Source organism: Bos indicus x Bos taurus, chromosome 13 (genome assembly GCF_003369695.1).
Source record: "Bos indicus x Bos taurus breed Angus x Brahman F1 hybrid chromosome 13, Bos_hybrid_MaternalHap_v2.0, whole genome shotgun sequence".
Classification (NCBI taxonomy): Eukaryota; Metazoa; Chordata; class Mammalia; order Artiodactyla; family Bovidae; genus Bos; species Bos indicus x Bos taurus.
In genome coordinates, this window is record NC_040088.1 from 31,703,202 (window position 1) to 31,728,018 (window position 24,817).

Genomic DNA, 24,817 nt, shown 5'->3' on the forward strand with positions numbered 1-24,817 from the left:
CACATTTTTCTTGTAATGGTAACTGTGTGGCCTTATTTTTTAAAAACCAACTTATAAGTCACTTCTTGTGGCCATTTTTATAGTGCAAAATGTGATTTTCCCATCTTAGCTGGAAAAATTTTGGTGTTTTTGTTCATTCCTTTTGGTTTTCATATGTTTGTATCCCCTTTTCTTAAGTATATGACTAGATTTTGTTTCATCCAGATTTGTGTAATCTGAATGAAATAACTATCCAGTCATTTTCTTTTGGCCATAATATGTATCAGTGTACCCACTTGGATTGTATTGAGAATTAAGAAGGATATTATTAATACATGAAATTTTTATGAGTTTGAACTTTATTTAATTACAGACTAACTGGATCTTCTGGATTTATAACAGATGGACCTGGAAATTATAAATATAAAACAAAATGCACATGGCTCATTGAAGGACAGTAAGTAATAATGACTTTTTTTTCTTTTTTAAGATAGAGCTCATTGTGAGATTACTTTTCCAACAAGTAAAATTAACAGTCTATATCAACTTAAAATATTTTTTATTTGATAAACTTTTCTTTCACAAGTGAATTTGATTAGCTGAAGCTCCAATACTTTGCCCATGTGATGTGAAGAGCCAACTCATTGGAAAAGACCCTGATGCTGGGAAAGATTGAAGGCAAAATGAGAAGGGGATGGCAAAGGATGAGATGGTTAGAAAGCATCACCGACTTGCATGCTCAGTCACTTCAGTTGTGTCCGACTCTCTGCGACCCCATGGACCATGGCCCGCCAGGCTTCTCTGTCCATGGGATTCTCCAAGCAAGAATACTGGAGTGGGTTGCCGTTTCCTTCTCTTATCACACTTAATGGACATGAATTTGAGCAAACTCTGGGAGATAGTGGAGGACAGGGGAGCCTGGTGTGCTGCAGTCCATTGGGTCACAAAGAGTCAGACACGACTTAGCGACTGAACGACAACAACAAAAAAATTTTTTTCTTAATCTTCAGTGTTAATTTTAAAATTTGTGTTGATTTGCAGATGAATTATACATACCAGAAATGTATATATTTTTGATTGTGATAGTTAGAAAACAGAGTATTTTATTATGGTTGAAGTATGTAAAGAAAATTTTGCTTGAATAGGTAGCAGGGAAGGCAGGAGGTTTGGATTGCCCTTTTTATTTGTTTGTTGGTTAGCTTATTTCATTATTATTTTTAGTGATTTAATCTATAGAAGTTTATTTCTTGCTAACCTAACAGTTCCATGGCAGGTGTTACCAGTCAGCAGGTACCTTTCTTTCCATTAGTAGTAGGACCCATGCTTTCCCTTTCGTTTTCAACTCTACAGTTACTGAAAGAACCACCAACCATCCTCTTTTCTCCTGGGCCACTGTAAAAGCCTTGAAATTGGCCTCCAGCTCCAGTTTTTACCTTTGTCCCTTGCGCACTTCTCACTCACTTCTTATCTCGTGGCTTCTTCTGTTTGCTGTTTCACACATGCTGATTTTCTTCATGTTGCTCGGACACATCAACTTCTTAAGTCTAAGACTTTAAGACTGTTGTTCTCTCTGTCTGAAACATTGTCTCTTCCAACTTTTCACATGGCTTACCTCTCACTATTTTAATCTTTTCCATAACTTTCTGGAGTATTTCCCCACCACTTGTTGTACTACTATTAATACATCACATTCCTTTAATTTCTTTGCAGTATTCATCACCATGTAAGTTAACTTGTTTATGTATTTATTTAGATGTTTGATTAGGGATGTTATTTAGACACAAAATATGAAGTAGACAAAAGATTCAGGCTGGAGACTTATAGTTAGAAATCACCAAGATATAGATGGTGTGGATAGTACCAAAAACTTTTTGAATAGAGTGTTTGTGCTAAAGCCAGGTTGGAGAATGAAGAGTGGGATGTGAAGAATTTGAGAAAAGCAAAGTCTTCTGTGGCATTTCAGAGGAGAAAGGGACAGGTGCATTAGTAGCTGGAAGGAGAGTTGGGATTTGAAGTTTTTTTGTTTTGTTTTTTATAAGATATGTGATACTTGAAGAGATTTAAGTGTGGGTGTGGAGTTTCAGAAGAGAGGGAGATCTTAAATATTTCAGAGATAGAAGGAAAAGTAGATAGGTGTGTACCTATTTTGGAAAACAGGAATTTGAGAAAATTTTGTCTGCGTGCTGAGCATAAGCAGGTAGATGGGACTGAGTGGTTTGAAATAGTACTTGAAAGTTAATTAGGAAGACATCTGGCAGAATCAGAGCACCAGTACTGGAACCAGCCTACCCAGTGGTGTGACTTTTTCCAGCATGGCTTTTTTCCTCTAGATTCAGTCTAGATCAAAGCAGATAAACTTTTTTCTCTAGATTGGGGATTTTCCAGGGAGTTCCATGAAAAGGCAGAGGGGCAGGTGAGTTTAGAGGATCGACAGGTATGTTTGTGAAATGAGGTAGTATGGCGTCTGAAGTTGACTAAGAAGGGCTAATGAATTGGTAAAGAATGGTGACTGTGAGGTCCAGGATGCATAGACCGTGTATATTTTGTTTACCATTGCATGTTTGGTGATCTTTTGCACATAGCAAGTACTAAGGAAATCTTTGACAAGTGAAGGAGTGCTTAATTTCTTTTCTCTATAGATTCTTTAAAAAACTGTTTTTTTCTCAAATGTTTGGGAGTGATGATGATTAGTATAAATTACTTTTTTCTGTTCTTTTCAGGCCAAATAGAATAATGAGACTTCGTTTCAATCATTTTGCTACAGAGTGTAGTTGGGACCATTTATATGTTTATGACGGGGACTCAATTTATGCACCCCTAGTTGCTGCCTTTAGGTAAGCTCAGTCATATAAATAATAATGAACCATTATTTGATTTCTGAATTCATGTATCTCCTAGACTGTATTCTCACTGGATTCACCTTTTTATCACTTAAAACGTTTTCATGGAAAGAGTACTAGTTATGGAGTCCTGTCGGTTGTGTGCTAGTCCTGACTTCGTTGCCTGTAACTACTGGGTAACTTTGCGGGGCAAAATACTCTCTTTTTAGTTTCCTGATCTGTAAAACTGTGATAGTAGTATCAAGTTTACCTACTTGTGGTGGTGGTGAAGTATACATCTGAAAATGTTTTGTAATATATTAACTAATAATATTTCTGTTAAAAAATGAAATCAGGAATCATGTTCATTTTGATCCTTGTTGTGTTCCTCATTGCATAAGCATTCAGGAATTATTTGTTGTATTCATATGTAGTTGTGTGTATGTGTGATATGTAATTATGTAAATACCTTAGCATGGGTGAGGAAAAAGTTCTGGAAGAATATACATAAATGAGCAGTGGTTATCTGTGGATAATGAGAAGCATTCCAGTTATGTGTTGTGATTTTTTTTTCAGAAAGTATATTTTGTGTTTATAGTTAAACAGTTTAACACCAAATATATGGGGTATTCTGAATTGTTTTGGCATTTTACTTTTTATCAACAGTCAATAGCTGTGTTATTTATCATATTTTTGACCACATGTGAATTCAAAACTGGTCTAGTTTTCTTCCTTTTACTCTACAGAGGATTTTTAAAATATGTTTTCTGAAATGCATATCCTTAGAGAGTCATGGAGAAGGCAATGGCACCCCACTCCAGTGCTCTTGCCTGGAAAATCCCATGGACGGAGGAGCCTGGTAGGCTGCAATTCATGGGGTCGAGAGGAGTCGGACACAACTGAGCGACTTCACTTTCACTTTTCACTTTCATGCGTTGGAGAAGGAAATGGCAACCCACTCCAGTGTTCTTGCCTGGAGAATCCCAGGGATGGGAGAGCCTGGTGGGCTGCCGTCTATGGGGTCGCACAGAGTCGGACACGACTGAAGCAACTTAGCAGCAGCAGCACCAGAGAGTCATAGTTGTCAGTTTTTCATCTACAACTGACTTTCTTGATTTCTTCCCCTCAAATATTTTAGTTCTCTGACTTTAAAAGAAATCAATTTAACAATATTTTTTGTATTCCTCACGTGGGGCTGGTTGATGTCTCATATGAATGAGGAGATAACAGAAGGCGAGAAGCCAAACACAAGAAGGCAGAGGACAGATGAGGTCAGAGGACTAATGTACCCTTGTATTTCTCCACTCCCTTTGGCTTAGAAATCTCTCCAATATATCTTTGAACTGAGAACCAAGGTCATTTTCTGGGTTTCAGAGATTCACTTAGAGGACCAAAGAACAGGGTGGATAGGCTATGCTGCTGCTGCTAAGTCACTTCAGTCGTGTCCTACTCTGTGCGACCCCATAGACGGCAGCCCGCCAGGCTTCCCCGTCCCTGAGATTCTCCAGGCAAGAACACTGGAGTGGGTTGCCATTTCCTTCTCCAATGCACGAAAGTGAAAAGTGAAGGTGAAGTCGCTCAGTTGTGTCCGACTCCTAGCGACCCCATGGACTGCAGCCCACCAGGCTCCTCCGTCCATGGGATTTTCCAGGCAAAAGTACTGGAGTGGGGTGCCATTGAGGATTGGCCACATGTTGGACTATCTATATTTATCCCAGAATTTGACTCATACCTTGTATTATAGCAAGAAGCACACCAAACTTTAACATAGGCACAAAAACTATTATATCTATAGTATGATGCTGTCATGATAATAGTATATGTTGAACATGTTGAAGGTTCACTTGGTAACTGCATTTGTTAATTAAAATTCATGGAGTCCCTTCTGTGTGCCAGGCACTTTGAATGAGCTTGCCAGTAGCTCTGTGGGAACATTTGCCAAGTGGGTTTGCATAACCATATAGTTCACCTGACTGTGTATTTAATGAGCAGACATGTGAACCAGTAGCAGCAACAAATAAACAGAAGGGTATAACTGTTTTAGTCATTGACTTTTGAGAGAAGCCAAAGTAAATGTACAGACAACAGGAGGATTTTTAAGTTTCTATTAAAAAGTTTATTTACTGACAGGTATAAAGTAATTATTGATTGTGTTAAAATTTAACTTATGACATATTTGAGTGTGCATCTTCTAAAATCATAGTGAGGCAATGTATGTTTAATAATTGAAATTTCCCTGAAACACAGACTCTTGAAGCACTGATATACCAAAGAATGTGAAAATAACTGTTAGTCATAAGGCACTTTCACAAAGATGGGATGCTGAGGAGTGCCGTTGGGTCAGGAGGACTTTGGGTAGAGGAATCAATCCAGTGTAATGTGCTGTGGGGACCAGAACAGAGTGAGCTTGGAGGCAGATTGTTAAGCCAAATAAAGAAAAGGAGAGCCACACAGGATTCAGAAGATGTGGACTTCTAATCTGAGTTCTGCCCACATCTCTTCATGAGTCTGAACAGGTCATTTAAGTGCTCTGCTCCTCAGCTTCTGAAGCCTGAACAGAAGGTGGTGTACTGTGTTTCACTGAGTGCATCACAAACCGTCAAGTTGAGTTGGATACTGAACTGGTTGATTACATTTATCTTTTATATGTTGAAGTTCTGAATAAAGTTTGTTTAACAGAGTTCCACTGCTTGGCAAGTTTGAGAACCACTGGAGCAACTCTCATCCAGTTGTACAACATTATGATTTTGTGGTGCATTCACGTCAACAAATGTGAAAGCGTAGCACCTGTGTGGAACACCTGCCAGCTCTGCTCATATCTTTTGGGAAGAAGACGCAGAGGTGGTAGTGATGATGCAGCAGGGAGAGTAGTTTTCCTCTCTGAGAACATTTTTATTCCTTTTAGAAGTTTTTGTTGTTGTTTTTAAGAAAGTCAAATACTGAGGAGGCAGTTGTTTAGACTGTGATGAAGAGCTGTTAGAGGAAGTCTTGTGAAAGCGGGAGTCAGTCTTTGTGTCCAACACTGTGTTGAAATCATGGTCAGACTGTGGCAAGTCAAATCTCTTTTGTGACTGTAGATCTTCCTTCACCAGTCAGAAGTATAGATGTTGTCTGGCCCATCCCCTGGCTCCTATCCCTGACTTTAAGAATCTGGCTTACCTTCCACATCTGCCTGTCCTTGAGTGTAGTGTTTTACAAGTAGACGGGTGTGTCAGACTGAGGATTACTGGGACTTCCCTGGGGGCCCAGTGGTTAAGAATCTGCCTTCCGATGCAGGGGACGTGGGTTTGATCCCTGGTCAGGAAACTAAAATCTCACATGCCTCGGGGCAGCTAAGCCTGCACACCACAACTAGAAAGAAGCCCATGCGCCACAACAAAGAGCCAAAGTGCAGCAACTAAGACCTGACACAGCAAAAGAAATAAACTAATAAATATTTTTTAAAAAGAACAACAACTGAGGATTACTAGTAAACTTACACAGTGTAGTTGGCAACGTCAGGTTGTGCCCTAGGTGTGTTTAGAGAGTCCATGTCTGTCTGGGACAGTTATGTTGAATTAAGACAGTATCTTTAGTTCAGTGATTTTCAAAAATGGTTCTGAACAGTGATACTCTGTGTTTAAAATACAAGATTATGAAGAACCCCAGGGCAAGCAGTTCTTGATTCTCAAGTTGAACTGCTGGCTGCAGCCTAAGCTGAGTCTGCAGTTATTCACCTGCCTAGGGGCAGGGGACAGGGAGGTGGAGGCAGCTCTGGGTCACAGTTGAATGGCCCACCTGCACCATCACTTTCTCACCCACACACTTTCTATTGCCTTGCACACTGGGTTGATGTTTGTATTCCTTTTTTCTTTAAAAGTTTATTTTTGTCATGAAAGTGAAAGTTGCTCAGTCATGTCCAGTTCTTTGCTGTATAGTCCATGGAATTCTCCAGGCTAGAATATTGGAGTGGGTAGCCTTTCCCTTCTCCAGGGGATTTTCCCAACCCAGGGATCGAACCCATGTCTCCCACATTGCAGGTGGATTCTTTATCAGCTGAGCCACAAGGGAAGCCCAGGAATACTGGAGTGGGCAGCCTATCCATTCTCCAGGAGATCTTCCTGACCCAGGAATTGAACTGAGGTCTCCTGCATTGCAGGTGGATTCTTTACCAACTGAGCTATCAGGGAAGCCCCTATTTTTTGGTCATAAACCAATTTTATTTTCACACTGGGAGAAAGCACATTCCAAAACTGTCACAGTTTCAAGTTGTTGAAGTGAAAAGAAGCAAATGCCTGAGTCTCTCTGACCGTAGGGAAGCTGATCCCCATCAGCAATGTGGTCATCTAGTCCCTCTCCTTCTGTGGCTCTCCATCCTTTCTCCCACCACCCATTCAGTCATTCGTTCTATACATGTCCCCACCGTATAAATAATAAGTATTAGAAGCCATCTCTTACTGGGCACCCACTAGTGTGAGACACTATTTAAACACTTCACTTGCTTTAACAGTTTGATTCTCGTTACTTGGTTGTGAGGTAGATAGAATTTCTTTCATTGTGCTTTTGAGGAAGCTAAGGCTCAGAGATGTTAACAACATGTCTAGGCTTTTGGAACGAGAATCAGAGTTCACATCTCTGTGATCTTAAAATTCATACAAGAATAACAGAGTGTCCAACTTGTGACTGAAGCCCCCAGTCTTTTCCTGTGTCAGTGTTTGTTATGCCAAGGTTGCTTTTGACTTGCCTTTTTCTGGGTAATCCTACTCGTTCAAGTACTTATCTCTCAGTGTTTTAGAGTTCTGGGGTATAAAACTGATGAAAGTATGGTGATGGTTGAAACCTTCATTTAGATCTGTGATCAAATGTCAGTTCTTCCAAGAGTCCTTCCCTAAATGCCCTTTCTAAAGTAGCACTTTCTGCTCTTTTACTGTTTTATTTCCATGTATAGCCTTTACCTCTGCCTGACATTATGTATACACACCTGTGGGCCAGGCATAGGGGACTGATTATCTAGGCTTATTTATTCTTTCTCTGAGAGGTGAACTCCAGTAAGGGCAGAGACGTCTTCACTGTACCTAGAACAGTGGCTTACTTGTAGTAAGTACTTAGTATTTGTCAGTTGAATACATAGTAGAAAATGCTTCACTATTTTGCAACCCCTAGAGCACCTTCAGAGAAGGCAATGGCAACCCACTCCAGTACTCTTGCCTAGAAAATCCCATGGGCAGAGGAGCCTGGTAGGCTGCAGTCCATGGGGTTGCACAGAGTCGGACATGACTGAGTGACTTCACTTTCACTTTTCACTTCCATGCATTGGAGAAGGAAATGCCAACCCACTCCAGTGTTCTTGCCTGGAGAATCCCAGGGACGGGGGAGCCTGGTGGGCTGCCGTCTATGGGGTCGCACAGAGTCGGACACGACTGAAGCGACTTAGCAGCAGTAGCAGCAGCAGAGCACTTTCAGGGTCATTGGTTTCCTAGAGTTCTGCCTTCATATTAAAAACTTGTTGAATAAACATCCTATCCCTTCTTCCTCCTCACACCCTGCTTATATGCTCTTCCATTCATTTTTATATGCACTTATTAAATACACGTAAATGTACACATACACTAGGCCTGTTGTCTTAATGCTTGTTTTTTTTTTTTTTTCCTACTCATCAGAATGGCTTGATGAGTGCCTTGTTAGTCCCAGAGACCTCCATGTATGTAATGACTCATTCATCCAGCTTCTGAATGACCATTTATGTGGTTTCAACCTGTTCTCATTCTGAATAGTGCTATAGTGAGGATTCTTATGTATTTGTCTTTGTGTACATGAGTAAGTGTTTCTTCTACTAAGAAATAGAATTATTAGGTCATAATGAATGAGCATTTAAGACAGTCGTAGACTCCAAAATGTGTGCTCTAGGAAAGAAAAGAAGCCAGCATGTCTGGGGTCGAGTGAGTGAAAGGAAGAAAGTACAGATCTTCTTTAGCTTATGATGGGATTACATCCTGATAAACCCATTCTAGGCTGACAATATTTTAATACATTTAATACATCTCACCTATTGAACAACATCGCTTAGCCTCGCCCACTTTAAATGTGCTAAGAACACTTATATTAGCCTGTAGTTGGGAAAGTCATCTAACACAAAGCCTATTTTATAATTAATGTTGACTATCTCATGTAATTTATTGATACGGTACTGAAAGTGATAAGCAGAATGGTTGTCTGGGTACAGAGTAATTGTTTACCTTTGTGATCATGTGACTGACTGAGGGCTGCAGCTCTGTGCCAGTGCCTAGCACCGTGAAAGAGTATCATACAGCATATCACTAGCCTGGGAGGAAGTCAAAATTCAAAATTCTAAGTACAGTTTCTACTGAAAATGAGTTCCTTTTGTACCATTGTAAGTCAAAAAATTATAGTCAAAAGATTTTAAATTGAACCATCCATAAGTTGGGGACCATCTGTAACAGATGAGATGTTTGTTCATGGGATGGGGTTGTGTGTGTGGAACAGATTACACAGGGCCTGATAAGGAGTTAGGCTTTTTCTGAATGAGATTATGGTGGTACTGAATGATAACTGGGCAAAAGATATGAGCATATGAAGAAAAGCAAAAGATGGAAAGTAAACATAGGAAAAATCAAACTCAGGAGCATAAGAGAAGCTCAAACCCATAGTTAAAAAGATCACTTTCATATATTAAACTAGCCAAGCTAAATATGCAGATGACACCACCCTTAGGGCAGAAAGTGAAGAAGAACTAAAGAGCCTCTTGATGAAAGTGAAAGAGGAGAGTGAAAAAGTTGGCTTAAAGCTCAACATTCAGAAAACTAATATCATGGCATCCGATCCCATCACTTCATGGCAAATAGATGTCAGACTTTATTTTTTTGGGCTCCAAAATCACTGCAGATGGTGATTGTAGCCATGAAATTAAAAGACGCTTACTCCTTGGAAGGAAAGTTATGACCAACCTAGACAGCATATTAAAAAGCAGAGACATTACTTTGCCAACAAAGGTCCGTCTAGTCAAGGCTATAGTTTTTTCAGTGGTCATGTCTGGATGTGAGAGTTGGACTGTGAAGAAAGCTGAGCACCGAAGAATTGATGGTTTTGAACTGTGGTGTTGGAGAAGACTCTTGAGAGTCCCTTGGACTGCAAGGAGATTCAACCAGTCCATCCTAAAGATCAGTCCTGGTGTTCACTGGAAGGACTGATGTTGAAGCTGAAACTCCTATACTTTGGCCACCTGATGTGAAGAGCTGACTCATGGAAAAGACCCTGGTGCTGGGAAAGATTGAGGGCAGGAGGAGAAGGGGACGACAGAGGATGAGATAGTTGTATGGCATCACCGACTTGATGGATGTGGGTTTGGGTGGATTCCAGGAGTTCTTGATGGACAAGGAGGCCTGGCGTGCTGCGGTTCATGGGGTCGCAAAGAGTCAGACACAACTGAGCAACTGAACTGAACCAAATCCTTGTTGTTGTCAGGATGAGGTGTCTTGGTGGGATTTCGAGTCAGCATCTCTCTTCTGGAAAGCAAGTTGGTATATGAATTGAGAGCTTTAAAACCGCCATTTAGACCCTTAGACTCAGTAGTTCTTTCTCTTTACAAAGACCCAACAGATACTATTGTGTGCTGAGCTCTGAGTAAGGTTCTAAAAGCTCTGAGGGAGTTAGAGACGTAGAAAGATTATGGACTATTACTTAGAAAAATAGAATATAAGGTGTAATATGGCATCAGTTAGGCAAATAAAATACATCAGAATGCTAATAGTATTGGGATTATGGGTGTTTGTATATCAGACTGTTATTTCTATTTTTACTTTTCATGTCTTTCGTGGTATATGTTTAGTATCCATCAGCTAATAAAGTTTGTTACATTCTGTGATTGTAGAGGTTTACTCAGTTTTTCAGAGGAATATTATAAAAAATTTTACTAAGAAAAGAATAGGGTCACTGATTTCAAATCTCATTAGAAATACACCCTAGAATAGAGGAAAGCCCAGCAAAAGATTCAGATCTGTTCCTGTGCGTTTATCATAGGAATTTACCTTTCTTCCTAGAAGTGACTTTTCAAATTACAAGAGTGAAATCCGGTTGGACTTGTGTCCATCACCATATGATGTGTCTCTTCTCGTGCTTCCCTTGATAAGACACGTGTTTTCATTTCAGCGGCCTCATTGTTCCTGAGAGAGACGGCAATGAGACTGTCCCAGAGGTTATCGCCACATCAGGTTATGCCCTGCTGCATTTTTTTAGTGATGCTGCTTATAACTTGACTGGATTTAATATCACTTACAAGTAAGATATTTAAGTTTAATATTTGTGATTTTTTCAGAAGACTGTACACTTTGTTTTAACAATAATAATGACTAACATATATTGAAGGTTTATAGTGTGCCAGGCATTGTGCTGGCAGTTTGCATGAATTTTCTCATTTAAAGTTCTTTTAAAAACCAGATACAGGCACTGTTTTTCTACTTTTATAAATGAAGAAACTGGCAGGAAAAGGTAAAGTAAATTGTCAAAGTTGTGGGACAGCAGTTGCAACCTAGGTCTTGCTGCTGTTGAGTTTCTTCTGAAAAAGAGGGGCTTCTCCATTCCCGCTAATGGATAAAAACATTGGAAGAATTGGCTAAGTGCAATTTAACAAACATTAGTAGTTTTCATGTACTAAGAGGTTGGCCTGTTGATGACAAAGGAAATGTAGACCACAGACTCTGAGCAGCTTTTGGAATTTGTTGTGGTAGGAGAGAGGCTCACTCTGTCTTTTCCCTTTTTTCCTTCTAATGTTTATTTTCATAAGTATTTAAATTCATAAAATTCCATAGGCAGTGGGATCTGTGATAAGAACTTCTGTGACCCACAAAACCTAAAATGCATATTATTTGGCCTTTTACATAATATATTTGACAACTCCTGGTATAGCTAATGACCCCCCTGTGTAACCTTTATTCTAGGTTCTTTTTCTTGCACATTTTCTCAGGATCTCAGTAAACTTTCAAGACTGTTTAAAGCTGTCCTTATCTTGATTAGTATGGTGATTCAGTTTTTTAGGTACCCAAGGTTTGTGACTTGGCAGCCTGGGCAGCTCATCACAAGCCTGGGCTTGAAAAGTAGGCATGTGCGTTTATTGTGTTAAATTATAACATAGATTATAAAAATACTGAATACAGACACTTTCAAAATTTTATTATAGATGTATCATGAACTGACATTTGGGTGTAGGCATGAATGTTACACCCAGATAGTAAAGAATCTTCCTGCATTGCCGGAGACCTGGGTTCAATCCCTGGGTTGGGAAGATCCCCTGGAGAAGGGAATGGCAACCCACTCCAGTATTCTTGCCTGGAGAATCCCAGGGACAGAGGAGCCTGGTGGTCTATAGTCCATGGGGTTGCAGAGAGTCAGACATGACTGAGCGACTAACATTTTCACTTTCTTCATGAATGTTAACTGGGCTTCTCTGGTAGAATCAGTTAAGAATCCACTGGGAATGCAAGAGACCCCGTTCGATTCCTGGGTTGGGAAGATCCCTTAGAGAAGGAATAGGCTACCCATTCCAGTATTCTTGGGCTTCCTTGGTGGCTCAGACAGTAAAGAATCAGCCTACAATGCAGGAGACCTGGGTTCGATCCCTGGGTTGGGAAGATCTCCTGGAGGAGGGCATGGCAATCCACTCCAGTACTCTTGCCAGGAGAATCCCCATGGACAGAGGAGTTGATACAGTCCATGGGGTCGCAAAGAGTCAGACACAGGTGAGCGACTAAGCACAGCACAGCACATGAATGTTAATTAGCTTGTTTTTGTAATTGATTCCTGATTTTCTGACATGCTTTGCTAAAAAAAAAATTTTAAGTTCCTTACACTCTTATAGTATCTTCTAATCCTGTTATCTCCCCTTTTTAAAATCTGAATTATGTCTTTTCAAAGTGTTGTCAATATAATTAAGTCATGTTGCTATGCAACACAACTCATGTGTTGAGTTAAACTGCCCTTCTCTTTTCTCCTATGTGAGATAGGTAGGTTAGCTTACTAAGAAATTTACAATACACCTGTGCAATAATCTTAAACAAATTCTGTAAACTTTCAGAGACAATCCAGAGGAATGAGGATGGTAGTGTATTGTTGTTAGTTTGTTTTTTCCTTTTCTTGTCCAGACTTGTAAGCATGCATTTGGCAGTTTTATAATGCTTATCATTTGTGGGCTAGCTTGTCTCTTTTTTATGAGAATCCAACAGATTTAATTTTATTTTATTACTTGCCTAGCTCTGCAGGGTTGAGTGACCCCATTTAGGCTGAATGGTAAGTACTGCAATTATACTTGTGAGTAAACTGGCTAGATAGTGAGATTTCTTAAGCCTTATGTAGGAGGAAGTTCTGCTAAATTAATCAGTGTTGCTTTGTGTTGATTTAATTTCCATCCTCTATTTTTATAGTTTTGACATGTGTCCAAATAATTGCTCAGGCCGAGGAGAATGTAAGATCAGTAATAGCAGCAACACTGTTCAATGTGAATGTTCTGAAAACTGGAAAGGTGAAGCATGTGACATTCCTCACTGTGTAAATAACTGTGGTTTTCCTCATCGAGGCATCTGCAATTCAAGTGATGTCAGAGGATGCTCCTGCTTCTCAGAGTGGCAAGGTAGGAATGTCTTTCTTTTTTTTTTTTCTTTTAATCCACAGAATGTTTCTAGCTTAATAAATCGTAGATTCACTTTGTTCCTAGTATCTGTAACATTTATATTAATCAAATATCAGGAGGCATTTAAGTTTTCATATCTCTTTATTCAACTTCTTACAAATCTTTGAATTTCATAAATGTATGGTTGTGGTCTCTTTATAGAGTTTTGAAACACTTTAATATTCTTCACAGTTCATTCATGAGTTTAAAGAACTTGGTCTCAGCCATAAGACATAGCAGAGACCCAAGCTGAGATGTGGGACAAGAGCTGACAATAATGGTCTCTCCACAGAAACTTTCAATGAATTTACAGAAAATTGGAGTTTGTTATGCAGTAGAATCCTAAAGTAGTCAGTTAGTACAGATAAAGATTATTAAACAACCCCTTTAGCAAATTCTTCAAGGAGTAGGTGATTAACAGCTGTTTCTGATTTAGTTATTTATTTTTTATACATTTACTCCTTTCTCAGAACACTTTTATTTTGAATTTCCAGAACCATGCTTGTTTAAATGCTTTGGCTTATTCAGTTTGGCTTATGTTGAGGAGTTAAACAATTGAAGTATTTGACTAACTTCCAATTTGCTGGAGCAGAAACCACACCTCTCAGAAATGGAGTTTCTTGATTTTCCAGGAAATGGATAGTTTATAACACATTCAGGACTAGTCTTTACATTTTAGCTCTATAAAGTTTTTCATTTGAATTAATAATTCCTTTGTCTACTCTTTCCTCTGAGAGCTGCTTAGCAAGTATTTCATTACTAAAAAACCCTAACCTGGATATGGTCAGGTCTTCAGTAGAAAGTGTGTGATTTTAAATTTTATTAGAGATTATCCTTGGTCACTAGCCTTGAGTAAATTGAAAGTGCAAATTAAAGGGATTTGTCTGATATTTATAAAGGAAAGACTATAAGTATTCTTTAGATATTTATTTAGATGATTAAAACTTGAAATGAAGTAATTTCCTATTTTTGGCCATGCTGCACGGCATGTGGGATCTTAGTTCCCTAACCTGTGCCCACTGCAGTAGAAGGGTGGAGCCCTAACATCAGGACCACCAGGGGATTCACGAAATGCAGTAATTTGAAAGCTGCATTTTGTAAAGCTAATTTGTTATGTTTTGTTAGGTCCTGGATGTTCAGTTCCTGTACCAGCTAACCAGTCATTTTGGACACGAGAGGAATATTCTGACCTAAAGCTCCCCAGAGCCTCTCACAAAGCTGTGGTCAATGGAAATATAATGTGGGTTGTTGGCGGATATATGTTCAACCACTCAGATTACAACATGGTTCTAGCGTAAGTTGTTTTAAACATTTTTATAAGAAGCTTAGTTTTCCATTTTGAAGATAGTTAAAATAGAGATAAGTAAAAAGAAAAGAAATCATCAGTAATTGCATTCCTGAAGAAAATCTCTGTTAGTATTTTGGCAGTTCTATTCTAGACTTTTGGGGACATATTCTTAGATTTTTGAAAAAGGGAGTCCAAAAGAATTCATTGTTGTAATAAGGAGTAATTCATCTTTTCCATATACTGTCTCATAATTTGCTTCAGGTGCATGTAGTAAATTCTTGATAAATAAGGGATTGCTTTACCTTTTAATTTAATAAGCATTTCTGTAAGTTAAGTGACTTGAATTTATAATTTACTAGGGGGAAATTATGTCATTCTCTAATATTTCCCAGGGTTCAAGGTCAGTTTACTGGTTCCATGCTGCTCATCCTGAAGGGAGAATATATTTTCACAATGGAATTAGCTATGGAGATTGACTTTGAGTAGAAATTTATAACTAGTTCCTTGTGCTGATTTTGCACCCTGGAAACTTTTCCTAAACATTTTCTGCTAATGAATGTTGTAAAAAATCATCATCTATTCTTTAAGGAATCCCCCAAACAGTCATTAAAAATTAAAACACAGAGGGCTTCCCTGATGGCTCAGTGGTGAAGAAACCACCTGCCAATGCAGGAGACACAGGTTCAATCCCTGATCCAGGAAGATCCCACATGCCACAGAACAGCTAAGCCTGTGTGCCACAACTACTGAGCCTGTGCTCTACAGTTGTGCAGCCCAGGAGCCACAACTGCTGAAGCTTGCACAGCCTAGAGACTGTGCTCTGCAAAAAGAGAAGCCACTGCAGTGAGAAGCCCATGCATTGTAAGTAAAAAGTAGCCCCCATTCTCCACAAGTAGAGAAAAGCCTGTGCAGTAACAGAGACCCAGCATAGCCAAAAGTAAGTAAATAAATAAAATTTAAAAAAACACAAAACAACTAAGACACAGGGGCAGCATCTATGACAAAAGGAATCTACTCAAATGGGTGGAGTTAAGCCATTGACAGGTATAAGACCAGTGTGCTGTCAGTATCTTTGTAACAGTAAGCAGAGGGGAGCAGTGGGCCCACCAACAGTAAACCTAAAAACCCACTGGGAAACTCAGCAAGCTGCTTTGAGAACAGCAACTGTAATTGGGAAGATGTTGCATATTCTAGTAGGGGAATGAGCTCAAGGGATCTGTAGTAGGATCTGAAGAGGCTGAAGCAGATTCTGACTTATTAACTCTCAAAATGAACTAGTCGAAGACTCTGTAGGAGAAAGCCCCAAACTGAGGAAATGCTGCTGGAAATAGAATTCACATCAAACAGGACAGAGACAGCCTAGGATAAGTTCAAAAACGTCCAGATAACAGTCTGGGAAGGGAACAGAGCCAGGAGACCTCAGCAAGTGCGGTGCAGGATAGTTGGACAGTACAGTACAACAGAAGAGGAGCTAGAGAGCTGAGAAATTAAGAAAAACTAGCTAAATAAAATTTCTCCTATAAGAGTTCAGGAAAAAGTAATTTTACTTAAAGTTCAGCAACAGAAAAATATCAAGGTCAAATTTCATGGAAAGTTATTACAGAAAAGAAGAGAATAAGTAGAATAACACCCCTTCAAACATATAAGCATAATAGAAAAATATATTCACAAAACTGATAAATATTATAACTTAATATTCCAAAATAAGCTAAAATACAAGAAAATTATAAAAGACATTAAAGAACAATATAACCAGAACTAGAACATTTCAGAAAGGAGATGATAGAAGTTAGGAAAGAATTTTAAAATAATTTCAGAATTAAAGACAAACTTAGAAGGAACACACAGAGTAAACACAGCAGATAACTCTTTTAGAAATAGAATATGAAAAAGGAAATTTTTTAAAATCACAAATAAATGAAGATCGTTTTGCCCTGTTCTTTGTATGGTAAGTACAGTTAAAAGCCCTGACATTTTATATAAAACAACATACAAACTTAAGGAAAACTCTGAAGAAGGCAGTCTTACCAAGAACCAAAGAATGGCGTAATGGTAAGTTCCAAGGATTTTCCTTTTGTTTCGTATTTTCTCAGCCTTGATGTTGAAAAAATCAGCAGTCTGGAAATGTTAATAGGTACAAGCTGAAAAAACCCAAGAAAACCCTGTTTTCTCTAGCATGAGGACCAGGAAAGGGGCAGTTTAGGAAGACAGAAAACTTTTAGATAATAACCATTCTACCCTCGGAGAAGGCAATGGCACCCCACTCCAGCATTCTTGCCTGGAAAATCCCATGAACGGAGGAGCCTGGTGGGCCACAGTCCATGGGGTCGCTAAGAGTCAGACAAGATTCAGCGACTTCACTTTCACTTTAATGCATTGGAGAAGGAAATGGCAACCCACTCCAGTGTTCTTGCCTGGAGAATCCCAGGGACGGGGGAGCCTCGTGGGCTGCCATTTATGGGGTCGCACAGAGTCAGACACGACTGAAGCGACTTAGCAGCATTCTACCCTATCCAAATACCATAGAGAGAACTATGGCCTCACCCATATCCCTGCCTGGAAAGTGTAAGTGTAGAGTCTAAATTTCCACTTAATGCTAGGAGATAGTGAGGTGCTCCAACCACCCCTCTCCATCCTACCAAGGTAGGGTTAAAGAAGGCCAGTTAGAGAGCTGGGACTTTCTGCACCAGGCATTAATGAGGTCTCCCTGACTCCTGTGACATCAGTGGAGTCATTGTGGGGATTTCTACCCCGGCCTGGCAGTAATAGCAAGAATGAGTGGACCCTCGGTCTCTCCCCTGGGGTGGTGTCAGAGGAGGCCTGCTGTAACAGGAGATTTAAATAAGATCCAGAGTCTTACGTCATCATACCCCAAATGTTCAGATTTCAGTTGAAAGTCATTTGACATGCTAAGAGCCAGGAAAATCTCAACTTGAATGAAAAAAGACAATCAAGAGATACTAATACCAAGGTGACACATATATTAGACTTATCTGACAAAGATTTTAAAGCAGCCATTATATAAAATGCTTCAACAGTTCTCTCAGCAATAGAAAGGAGAGGACAGAGGAAAGAATCAGTGAACTTGAAGGTAGAACAGTAGAAATTCCTTAATCAGAACAACACAGAGAAAATAGAACATTTTAAAAAATGAACAGAATTGCAGAGACTTGTGGATTGTAACAAAATATTTTAACATTTCTGTCACCAGAGGAGCCCTGGAAGAAGAGGAGGAACTGGGTGTGTCTGAAGAAGTATTTGAAGAAGTAACAGTTGCCCAAGTTTGGCAAAAGATACGAATATACAGATGGAGAAGGAAATGGCAACCCACTCCAGTATTCTTGCTTGCAACACTCCTTGGACAGAGGAGTCTGGCAGGCTACAGTCCATGGGGTCACAAAGAGTTGGCCATGACTAAGTGACTAAGCACATGAATGTACAGATTCAAGAGAAATGGCAATAATTCCTGACTCCTACAGGAGTTTATGCTTCATTAATTCTTTCACATTCCCTCTCTCATATTCCTGCTCAGCTGTCATATTATCTTTTCATTTTTTAGATCTCTACCACATTTTCTCCTATTTTCCTTCTGAGCTAGTGGCCTTGTTTCCCATTTCAGCTTTGAAAGATAAAGATTACCTTACTGGTTTATATTGTTCACTTGTCCCCCTCCCCTTTCGGTGATACTCAGCTTTATCTCTTCTTGTGATATCTATGAATACATTCCATGCTATTTTTTTATGATTATTTGTTGTTGTTTAGTGACTAAGTCATGTTTGACTCTTTGCAACCTCGTGGACTCAAGCATGCAAGGTTCCTCCGTCCTCTACTATCTCCCTGAGTTTGCTCGAATTCATGTCCATTGAGTCATTGATGCTATCTAACCATCTCATCCTCTGCTGCCCCCTTCTCCTTTTGTCTTCAATCTTTCCCAGCCTCAGGATCTTTTCCAGTGAGTCTCATCTTTGTATCAGATAGCCAAAGTGTTGGAGCTTCAACTTCAGCATCAGTCCTTCCAATGAATATTCATAGTTGATTTCCTTACAGAAGGAGGTTTGTAACATTGTACAGGAGGCAGTGACCAAAATCATCCCAAAGAAAAAGAAATGCAAGAAGGCAAAGTGGTTTTCTGAGGAGGCTTTACAAATAGTTGAGGAAAGAAGAGAAGCAAAAGACAAGGGAGAATGGGAAATATACACCCAACTGAATGTAGAGTTCCAGAGAATACCAAGGAGAGATAAGAAGGCTTTCTTAAATGAACATTGCAAAGAATAGAAGAAAACAAGAGAATGGAAAAGACCAGAGTTCTCTTCAAGAAAATTGGAGATATCAAAGGAACATTTCATACAAGGATGGGCACAATAAAGGACAGAAATGGTATGGACCTAACAGAAGCAGAAGTGATTAAGAAGAGGTGGCAAGAATACACAGAACTGTATAAGAAAGGTCTTAATGAGCTGGATAATCATGATGGTGTGGTCACTCACCTAGAGCTGGACAACTTAGAGTGTGAAGTCAAGGGGGCCTTAGGAAACATTATTACCAAAAAAAAAAAGCTAGTGGAGGTCATGGAATTCCAGCTCAGCTATTTAAAATCCTAAAAGATGATGCTGTTAAAGTGCTGCACTCAATTTGTCAGCAAATTTGGAAAATTCAGTAGTGACCACAGGACTGGAAAAGGTCAGTTTTCATTCTAATCCCAAAGAAGGGCGATGCCAAAGAATGTTCAAACTATCATACAGTTATGCTCATTTCACATGCTTGCAAGGTTAGGCTCAAAATCCTTTAAGCTAGGCATTAGCAGTATGTGAACCAAGAACTTCCAGGTGAACAAAGTGAGTTTCAGAAAGGCAGGTGAACCAGAGATCAAATTGCTAACATTCCTTGGATCATAGAGAAAGCAAGGGAATTTCAGAAAAAAGTCTACTTCTGCTTCATTGACTATGCTAACGCCTTTGACTGTGTGACAGCAAATTGTGAGAAATTCTTAAAGAGATGAGAGTTCCAGACCATCTTACCTGTCACCTGAGAAACCTGTATGTGGGTCAAGAAGCAACAGTTAGAACCATACGTGGAACAACTGACTGGTTCAAAATTGGGAAGGGAGTATGACAAGGCTGTATATTGTCACCCTGTTTATTTAACTTCTGGGCAGAGTACATCATATGAAATCCTGGGCTGGAGAATCATAAGCTGGAATCAAGATTGCTGGAAGAAATATCAACAACCTCAGATATGCAGATGATACCAGTCTAGTGGCAGAAAGTGAAGAGAAACTAAAGAGCCTCTTGATGAGGGTGAAAGAGGAGAGTGAAAAAGTTGGCTTGAAACTCAACATTAAAAAAAACTAAGATCATGGCATTTGTTTCCATCACTCCATGGCAAATAGAAGGGGGGAAAAATGGAAGCAGTGATAGATACTATATTTGGGGTTCCAGAATCACTGCAGATGGTGATTGCACCCATGACATTAAAAGACATTTGCTCCTTGGAAGGAAGGATATGACAAACCTCTGTGTTAAAAAGCAGAGACATTATTTGCCGACAAAGGTCCGTAGAGTCAAAGCTGAGGTTCTTCTAGTAGTCATGTGTGGATGTGAAAGTTGGACCATAAAGAAGACTGAATGCCAAAAAATTGATGCTTTCGAATAGTGGTGCTTGAGAAGACTCTTGAGAGTTCCTTGGACTGCAAGATCAAACCAGTCAATCTGAAAGGAAGTCAACCCTGAATATTCATTGGAAGGACTGTTGCTAAAGCTCCAATCCTTTGGCCACCTGATGCAAAGTGCTGACTCATTTGAAAAGACTCTGATGCCGGGGAAAATTGAAGGCAAAAGGAGAAAAGGGCAGCAGAAGATGAGATGTTTAGGTAGTTTCATCGACTCAGTGGACATGAGTTTGAGCAAACTCTGGGAGTCAGTGAAGGATAGAGAAATTTGCAGCCCATGGGGGTTACAAAGATTCGGACATGACTTAGCAGCGGAACCACAACAGCATCTTTGCTCATTTTTCTGTCTTCTGTTTCTGTCCAGTGGACAGTTTCTGTTTTGGCCATGACGAACATGTTCAGTGTTTGCACTGTCATGTCTCACTGTTATGTCTCTATCCACATGTTTTTGAGCACTTGAAATGTGGCTAGTGTGACTAAGGAATGGATTTTAAATTTTCAGGTCTTAGTCCTCAGCTTACTTGATCTTTCACCAATATTTAATATGACTAGTCTCTCCCTCTTTTAAACAGTTTCTTCACTTTGTTTTCAGAACTGTACATTTCCTTGATGTTGGTTTTTTTTTTTTTTCCCTAACTGTTCATTCCTTCTCAACCTCCTTAGCTGGTTCCTCTTCAGCTGACTAACTTCTAAATGAGGATGTGCATGAGGGCTCAGCCCTCTTGGTCCCCTTGGTGAGTGAGTGTGTTTATTCTCTCCGTGATCTTATGTTATATCTTGGCCTTTATGCTGGTGACTTTCAAGTTTATATCTGCTTCCTAGATTTGTCTCCTGTTCCCATATCTCTACCTTTATTTGACCTCTCAGTCTTTGGCTGCCCAATAGGCATCTTAAACGCCATGCATCCCAAAGTGATCTTTCTTCCAAGCCTTTTCTTGCCCCAGAAGTCCCTATCTCAGTAAATGACCAGTCTATTCTTCTATTTGCTTAAGCCCCCAAATTTTGTAGTTATCCTTGACTTCTTGTTTTTTCACACTCCATTCAGTATATGTTTAGTTATCTCTTGCTGTATAAATTGCCACAAACTTAGAAGATTAAAACAACAATCATTACCTCATAGTATCTGCTGGTTAGGGGTCTAGGTGTGGCTTAACTGCAGTCAGGGTGTTCCCTGGCCTGTGTTCTAATTTAGGAGTTCAACTGGGGAGAAATCCACTTCTAAGCTCATTCAAGTTGTTGGCAGAATCCATTTCCTGGTGGTTGTAAGACTAAGGGCCCTGACTTCTTCCTGTTTGTCAACTGGAGGTCACCTCATAGATCCTGGAGGCTACCCAGACTTCCTTATCACTAGGATTTTCCCAATAGTAAAATGAAGTAAGGCTGCTTACCAGGCCACAAGGAGAGTCTTGACTGAGCCTGCTAGCAGGATAGAGGTCATGAAAATGACATCTCATCATCTTTGCCATATTCTGTTGGTTAGAAGCAAATCATGGATCCTGCTCACATGAACATGAGAAGGCAGGGCTCATGAGGCCCACCCTAGTGTCTGTCTGCCACAGTATGTCAGCAGGTCTTGTCAGTCCTACCCTTAAAATCTATCCCTAATCTAACCACTTCTTACTACTTCTAGTACTGCCACCCTGAGAAGTAAAGGTAAAGATAGGAAAATGATCATGCCTTCCATTTTATACTAGATATTATGAAAGTCGTATATTCTACCATTTACGTGATTGTTAGTACATCTGCCTGACATCATCTTCACTTGAAGCAAGAAATCTGGGAGTTATTTTGATATTTCCTGTCCTTCATCTCCTTTTAACATTAATCTCTTATCCAGCCCATCAATTCTGTCACCAAATACAGGCCTATTCATTCTTTTCTCTCTAAGACCAGCTTGTCAGTGTCTCATCTAGGCTTCAGCAGTATGTTCCTATCAAGTCTGTCTGCTTTCATTCATTCCTCTTAATCCATTTTCTAAATATCAACTAGAATGCTTTTTTAAGGGTATGCATTTTATCGTTTATGGCCTTCTTAAAACCTTTCAGTGGCTTCCCATGGGATTTAATGATCCTACCTGATGTGACCACTGCTTACCTTCTGATACCCAGTTTGTTCCCCTCCTGCCACCACCAACTCTCCTTCCTTACCTAAAACTCCTTACTTACAGTTGCTGTTCCCTCTATCTAGACTGTTCCTGCCATTGTACCTCAGGGCTATTTTCTTTTACCCTTTACATACCCTGTCAGTTAACTGTGCCGTAATGAGATCCTCCCTGATAAGCCAGTTCAGACAGGTGCTCCTTGTTTTCTTTCATATTTCTCATTTCCTTTAGAGCAGTGTTCATAATTTTTAATTCTACTTTAATTCTACTAATATGACCATTGTTGTACTTGCTCGTTTTCTGCCTTTTCTACCTTGTGTTTTCCAAGATTAGAGACCTTGTGTATTCACTCAGTTTGGCTTAGTGGATAGAATGTGCTCAAGTAATTATTTATCAAGTGAATGAGAGATTAAATGAATTATCTGTTTCCTTCACAAATATTTGTTCTTAGAAATATTTTTGTCACCTGTTACTTTTATTTGACTGGTAAACCTCATGAGCCACATTTATTTTTTAATTTTAATTTAATTTATTATTTTGAGGATATTAGTTTATTGCTTACAGATTACAATGGGTGATTATAATTTGTAAGCAATACAAGCTTCATCCCCATCTATAGCTTTATCTGGTACCATAATTCAACTTAGATGTATTGCATAGGATATACCAACAGTTATGTTAATAACCAAAAACCTCCATGACTTTGCTTGGGTGACTTTTTAACAGTGAATTCCAGGTCACAACATAGTAACTGTCAGTTCAGCTACACAAGGTTTCTGAAGACAATGGCTTCTCTACCCAAGCAGGTTGTGAATAAATTTCAAATGGAACCAAGCATCACCCTGAAATAATTCTGGCTTCATACCATTGGGGTTGTTTACCAAAATGGCTTAAGAGAAGACTAACTTTGCACAGCACATTTTTAATAAAAAAGACACATTTATTCAGCATTATGATCAAACTATTACATTTAGCAATCAACAGCATGGGTGCAAAAAAAAAAAAAAAAACCCACTACATTAAAACCCTTTGTTGGAATGCTTTATGCTTTCCATGGAACAGAAATTGAAATAACCTGTTAAACAGGTAGTCGCAAGTACAGACCTCGAGTTTTTCACCCATACACATGAGTGTTATCTAAAACATATCTTCTTCGTAGCAGCTGGGCCCTGCCACCACTGTACTTGACCCAGTTCACAAATCTGGTATAACCTGTAGCTTCCCTGTCACTTCTCTGGCTCTCTTCTGCTAAGCTTTGTTTCCTGGCAGTAATTAAAACCTTCTGCAACCTTGTGCCACTGCCATAGCTACTGCTGCTGTTGGAACCACCATGTCATCTTAGTTGCATGGTTTGGCTAAGTATTGGCCTCCACCACCACAGGGGCCAGAACTTCTACCTCCAGTTTCCTCCTTTCATGGGTCCAAAACTTGAAGATTGACTATTGTAATTGCCAAAATCATTACAGCCTCCACCACCTCCAGAATTGCTTCCGTCATTACCAAATCCATTATAACTGTCCCCACATCCATCATATCTACCACCACCATGAGGTTCCACAAAGCCATCTTGACCACTGAAGTTTCCTCCACAACCAAAGTTGTCATTCACATTACCAAAGTTTCCAAAGCCACTTCAGCCTCTTTTGTTTGATGAAGCACTAGCTTAGGTAGGGCTTTCCTTACATCACAGTTATGGCCATTCACTTTGTGGTATTTCTGAACAGCAATCTTGTCTATGGAGTCATAGTCATCATAGGTTACGAAAACAAAAGCCTCTCTTTTGCCACTGCCTCAGTCAGTCATGACCTACGTTTTCCCCTACTGTTCAAGATAATCTCTTAGATAATATTCTTCAGTGTCTTCATTAATGCCACCAACAAAAATCTTTTTCATAGTTGAATGGGCACCAGGACTTTGAAAATCTTCTGTTGAGTTCCACATCGAAGTTCCCTCTTTGGTTACACATCTTTTCCATCCACGTTGTGGCCTTGCATTCATGGCTGCATCCACCTTCTCCACAATGACATACGTGATGAACATGCAGCCTCTGGAGCACTTGGTGTTTGGATCCCCCATTGCCACACGGTCTGTGAGCATTCCCTGTTGCCCAGAATGACTCCTCAGACTCACATCTGTTTTTTTTTTTTTTAAACTCAAACCTGTGATGAAGATCTTCCATAATTTTCCAGCTCTTTGGGAGACTCTGGATTTAGACATGACGGCAGTGGAGGAGGAAGACTTTAACAATGCCTACTTGGCATTGTCCATGGGCAGAAAGGAGTAATTAACAAATATACCTCCACAC

General features: G+C 39.6%; 1 protein-coding gene across 2 annotated transcripts in view; it reads left to right on the forward strand.

The window, feature by feature from the left end:
• The window catches only part of ATRN (attractin), a 189,437-nt gene that overhangs the window by 58,820 nt on the left and 105,800 nt on the right, over nt 1-24,817 (forward strand). For both annotated transcript variants that reach the window (XM_027559351.1, XM_027559350.1), the window contains exons 2-6: nt 353-436; nt 2,700-2,813; nt 10,944-11,072; nt 13,211-13,416; nt 14,581-14,749. In XM_027559351.1, the coding sequence (XP_027415152.1) occupies nt 353-436; nt 2,700-2,813; nt 10,944-11,072; nt 13,211-13,416; nt 14,581-14,749 (702 nt within the window). The remainder of the gene's footprint in view (nt 1-352; nt 437-2,699; nt 2,814-10,943; nt 11,073-13,210; nt 13,417-14,580; nt 14,750-24,817) is intronic.